The sequence below is a fragment of the Xiphophorus couchianus genome, chromosome 2 (genome assembly GCF_001444195.1).
Source record: "Xiphophorus couchianus chromosome 2, X_couchianus-1.0, whole genome shotgun sequence".
Taxonomy (NCBI): Eukaryota; Metazoa; Chordata; class Actinopteri; order Cyprinodontiformes; family Poeciliidae; genus Xiphophorus; species Xiphophorus couchianus.
In genome coordinates, this window is record NC_040229.1 from 9697021 (window position 1) to 9703020 (window position 6000).

Below are 6000 nucleotides of genomic sequence, written 5' to 3' on the forward strand. Positions count from 1 at the left end.
TTTTTTAAATGTTTAAAGCTGAATGCAAAAATGCCACACAACAGGAAGTGGAAAGCCAATCAAAAACTAACAAACAGCATATCATGCTCCAACTACTTATGGTGCTTCTTACATAAACATAATTGCTTCTCCTTTTACATGCCTAATTTAGGCAGGAAATCTGCTTTATATGACATTTTAAACTCTAACTTAGTGATTCCTGACACAGTCAAACATTGTAATTTGTATAAATGAATCAACATTTTATCCGCAGACAGAATGTTGTCAGCTAAAACTGATATTTGCTGTTCTACAACATGAGCGGATGTCTGATTAATGGAAATATTTAAAAGGGACAACCCATTAACAGTGTGTTTTCAGGAAACCAAGAGATAAATACTTTTACAGAAAATCAATTATCGTTAAACCTGGAACACTTACTTACAGACCGAGAAGAAATGGGAGAAAACTATGATGTCAGTGAGCATTGGGAGGGATTTTCCATCTAAACATGTTCTAATAAATCCCAAATCAATTCAACTCTGTCTCACAAAACCTCTTTAGTTTGATTTGAAAAGTTATTTCTGGAGAAATGTTTATTAAAAGTACTTTAATATACAACTATAAAAACTATGTGTTTTTCTTTTGTTAATGTATTTCTAATACTGACCAAGTGGTTGAATGAAAAATCTGCAGAAAGCGGGATTTTTTGTTATCGGTAATTCGATTAATTGTCTAAATATTCCATAGAATAATCAATCACTAAAATAAAAGTTAGTTTACATGCCTGTGATGGACAGGAAACCTATCCAGGGTGTTAACCTGCATCTTGCCCACTGGCAACTGGAAAAAGGCACCAACACCCCAGCAATTCTGCACAAATTAGACGCCATTTATTTTCTGTTCAGTAAAAACAATCATCTGTTGTTGCTACCAGTTGTCTGAGGAATTACTTAAACACTCAAAGTTTTTTTTTTAAATGTCTGCAAAACTACTTAAATCATGCAAAGTATTTTAATAAGTATTGGTGGAATGTAGCAACATACAAATACTTTGTTACTGAACTTAATTACATCTTTTAATTGTGGGTACTTTTGATTTTTACTCCACTACATTTTACATTAAGTATCTGTAGTTTTTACCTTTAGTATGTTTATTCATATATGTGTTGCGTTACAATCACATCACATTGCCTTTTTGTGTTTTAGTTTGAAAACCCAAGTTTTGAAAATTAAGTCAGGAAATTAAAATATTATAATATAGAGATTTTTCGACTTTTGGGGCTCAGAAATGTCCTTGTTTGTTCTAAAAAATTTTTGAGATTATGCTCCAATTTCTGAGTTTCTTGATGTAAATGAACTCATTTTGTCCCTGCGCATAATGGCCATACCCCGCCTTGGTATTGTTGGTATTGAAATCTATCCTAGCAGCCAGATTGGAGCGGCGTTGATGTTGATGTAAACACAGCTAATCCCACGGGAACTCGGAGGTTAGCGGTGGGCTTTCAGAAGAAAGAAGAAAACATCAACATCAGCTTCCAACTCCGCTCTGCGCTGGTTACTGTTTGCACAAACCGTCGCTTTACAAGTTCTCAAGTTACGTTCGCCAGCGTGACGTCGTCAACTTCAGGTGACCGAGCCAACCTGAGGAGGAGGCTCGCGGGGAAGTGGCTCGAGCTCGGCCAACGGTCGGCTCACTTTCCACAGCACGAGCCCACTCGTGCATTAAGAAAGGGATCACGGATGACAGAGCTCTCCCTCTCTCTCTCTCTTCCTTCCTTCCACTCTCTCAGCGTGGGAAGAATCGTGTTTTTATTTTTTGTTGTTGTGTGTTGTTGTTTTTTTCCGGGGGTGAAACATAACACATGACGGCGGACGCGCGAGCCAGCCGTCGCGGTTAACTGAAACTTGACAGCTGAGTGACGTTTCTTCTTCGTCTCCTTCTTACCTGGAGTTTTCCTGTGTCCGGTTATGATTGCTTCACCGCTCAGCGGATGCAGCCAGGTTGTACTCTTGGCTTCTTCGCTGTTGAGACAGAGAGGGAAAATAATACAGCACATGCAATAACGAGCCCTGACTTTTTTTTTTCTTTTTTGAGAGCTGAAAGACTTGAACTGGGTTAGTTAAAGGTGCATTTACTTAATGAAGAAGACGCGTCCGTCTCGAGTAACCCCATAAGTCCAGGAAGACGGGAGAGCAGAAATCCACTCGGGCTGTAGCTCCGCCGCCATGTCTGGCACTAATGTATGACAGCGGCGCGGCGCCGCTGGTGCAGGCAGCGCGTACACGGAAACCTTGGCAACGGGGAAAGCTGAGAGGGGGCGGGAAGGAGCCTTTGGTGTGGGGCGGCCAGGTAAAAAGCTTCGGTTGCATGGGACAGATTTTAGAATGGGCGTAGAGAGGCAGTAGCCCAGGGCTTCATTTATTGGGGGGCGCCTCTCAGATTTATTTATTCATTTTTAAATGAATATGCATTCAGCAAACATTTTTTACCTTATATTTGTGTTGTAAATCCCTTTTAAAAAACAAAAAAATTAAACTTGCAGTATGTAACTTTTATAAAATGAAGAGATCACTGAAGCCCATTGAAAACCTCCTGGTTGTAGAATAGAATAGAATTACTTTATTCATCCCAGCAGGGAAATTATTTCGCAGTTACAGCAGCCTAGAGACAAGACACACAACAACCACCACTGAGTAGCAATTGTAGACAAAATTTAAAAAAAAAAAATATATATATATAACATGCTGTCAATATAAAAAGCAGCTTAGAGCAGTCCTTGGAAAGATTGAAAAATGCAGAAACAGTATGTATATGTAAATATATGTACAGCAAGTGTGCCACAGTGCAGTTGTGCGAAATTGGACTGATTAGTGCAGAACAATGATTTAGCTTTTATTGTACAGTGAGATGGCATGTGGCAGGAAGGATTATTATTATTATTCCACCAAATATTGATTTCTGAACTCTTCCTGAGTTAAAGCATTAGTATTGCTGTTTCTAAATGAACATGAACTTGTTTTCTTTGCATTATTTGAGCTCTGAAAACAGTGCATCTTTTCCCTTATTTTGACCATTTAATGAATAGAAAAGTTTTGCTTTGAATTTCAGACACATGTTGTCAGTAGTACATAGAATAAAAGAACAATAGAAACATAGACCTATAAAAAGTAAAATCAGAGGAACAGATCATTTTAAGTGGTCTCTTAACTTTTTCCAGTAAATAAATACATATTTATTGAAACTGTCACAGCAGTCAGTTTATTTGAATTGAACATTTCAGCAACACAGCAGGTCAAAGTGCTTTTCATTTTGAAAACATAAAGAAAACATTATATAGTCAACAGTTGTGAAAACCAACAACAATGGCATTTTGTCAAACTACCACTGTTAAAAGCATCAATACACATTAAATATGTTGGTCAATGTTCCATTTATTACGATTTAAAAGCAACTCTAAACAGGTGGGTTGTAGCTTTGGTTTAAAGGAATTCCGTGTTTCAGCCGTTTTATCAATCAATCAAGTTTATTTGTATAGTACATTTCAGCAGCAAGGTAGCGCAAAGTGCTAAAACACAACACACATCATAAAAACACAAGAATAAGAAATCATAAAAACAACAATTGAGAAACTGACAACAGGCGTTACATTTTGATTTTGATGAGTGGCATCATCAAAATCATCAACACATCAAATATGTTGGTCAATGTTCCTTTTATTTTGGAAACTCGAAGCAGGTGGGTCTGGATTTGAAGGAACTCAGTGTTTTGGCTGTTTTACAGTTTTCTGGAAGTTTGTTCCAGTTTTGTGGTGCATAGAAGCTGAATGCTGCTCCTCCATGTTTGGTTCAGATCAGAACCAGAAGTCCTGAGAGGTCTGGAAGGTTGACAACAACCACTCGGAGCCAGGAGGCAGGTCTTAGCGCTGCCAATCACCCTCTGTGTGTGGTGGTGCTCATCCCTTCATCCCTCTTTGCTCTCTGCTACACTGCAGCTAGCATAGCATGCTGTGAATGCTAAGGGTAGTTAGCACTGCTAATGATGACAGCAGATAAACGGTTTTCCTATGACTGTAAGTCATTTCTCCGCCATTAGCACATTGTGCCACAAGTACATGAGTTGATTAACAGCGTTAAGACCCACCTCCTGGCTCTGATTGGTTGTTTTTGGTCGTAGTGGTGCATTTGTTCAGACAACAATGGAGGAAAACAACTCCTCCTGGAGGAGGTAGAGATCGTCCATCTTTTCAGATTTTTTGTCTCAAAATGTCACGACATGACAACAGTTTTAACAAATATGTTAAAAAATATTTTTTAAATAAAAGTTATATATTGCACTGCAATATGCTGTGACAGTATAAGACAGATAAAATGTGAAAAATGATATACATGCTTTTTCATGTGTATAAACCTTTTAAAACAATGTATCCTTTGACTAGATTAAACTTTAATCTAGTTTAAGATTTGAAAACCTTTGCAAGGCTCTAGTTACGTTGCTTTCTTATTTTTTATCAATATTTTGGTTTTAAAAAGAAGAAAATCTCTTCTTTTAAAGAAACTGCAACAGAGCCCCAGGTTAAAATTGATCTGCAGGATCCCATCAGGGTTTTCGTTTTTCACTGGAGATATTTTTGATGAGAGTCTTAAATCCCAGAAGAAGCCATCAACAGATGGGGCCCCTTTATGCTGACTGGAGCCCCTGCTTTATAGCTGGAGCCACCTGGGACTCTGATCGCATAATTAGGCATTATGCTTCAAGAGTACAGCCTCCAAACAATCACAGGGTTCCTTTGTCTTGAAAAAGTCTGGAAACTTATGGGATTTTATTTGACTGTTTTTCAGGTTTGTATTGAAAAATAAAATAATAAAAAGGAAAATATATTTCCAGACTACATTTCTTTCTAATTTGGGCTGCAAGTTTCAATTTCTGTGGCGCAATTTCAGCAGCAAGGCAGTTCAAAGTGCTTTACATAATAAAACCACAATAAAAACACAACATTACAAAGTTACAACTAATGATTAATTTAGTAATCAATTATTCTACAAATTGTTCTGACAATTAACCGATAAATCCAATGTTTAACTGATTAATCGGATAAATAAAATTGGCAATTTCTCCAAATGTTTAATTTAACATGTTAAACCTTTTTACACATTACATTAAAAGATGCTAAATAAATTATTCGGATTCTTTTTAAATACGACAATTAACATTTTATTGCATAAAATGCTATAACATAGTATTTGTTTTGCATATTTGAACCAGGTGAAGCCAAAGCTATTGCACAGGAGGAGCTTTTGGTAAAACATATTTAGCCAAAGACGTCTATCTGCATACATATTTTGGACAGTTTGGGCTTAATTATTACTCTAAATATGGGGGGGGGGGGGGGGGGGGGGGGGGGGGGGGGGGGGGTCAGCAAAATGACTTTTTCAAGTGTCTAGAGTTAACAATTAATCGATTATTAAATTAGTTGACGATTATTTCAATAATTGATTAATCTGATTGTTTCATCCCTACTTCTAATTAGATATAAGAAATTCCCAAAATTACTGCTGTATAATTTTGAGTAAAATTACTTCCACCTTTCCATTTCATGTTTTAGGCAGAGCTGTCTTTGAAACTATCAGATGAATGTAGACATTTCAGAAACAGATGTTACCCAGGTAAAAGGAGAGATGAAATCTAAGATGATTTTTTAGGAAAATAGTAGAAAAATTATATTTCAACCTTAATTTGGTTTTCAATGGCACTTGCATTTGAAATAAATTAAATTAATGTATGATCACTGTGGGCATTTAAATTAAAATTAACTTGCACTAAAAGTATAGTGTTATAATCTGCAAAGTCTAAGTCTTTCCAGGGAATTTCTGGCCTTAATAAAATACTCAACCTTGTACAGACTGGAAGCTTCATTCATTTATTCAGTTCAATCTAGAAACTATTAATATTCAGTCCACAAAAACTAAATTATACATTATAAAATTGAGCAACAAGACAAATCTTCTGTATATTGAACTT

General features: G+C 36.6%; 1 protein-coding gene across 11 annotated transcripts in view; it reads right to left on the reverse strand.

The window, feature by feature from the left end:
* The window catches only part of LOC114153292 (pleckstrin homology domain-containing family A member 5-like), a 119157-nt gene extending 116885 nt beyond the window's left edge, over nucleotides 1-2272 (reverse strand). For all 11 annotated transcript variants that reach the window (XM_028031827.1, XM_028031794.1, XM_028031785.1 and 8 more), the window contains exons 1-2: nucleotides 2118-2272; nucleotides 1927-2003 (exon numbers count right to left, since the gene is read on the reverse strand). In XM_028031827.1, coding sequence (XP_027887628.1) covers nucleotides 1927-2003; nucleotides 2118-2209 — 169 coding nt within the window. In that variant the 5' untranslated portion in view covers nucleotides 2210-2272. The remainder of the gene's footprint in view (nucleotides 1-1926; nucleotides 2004-2117) is intronic.
* Nucleotides 2273-6000: the final 3728 nt, after the last annotated feature.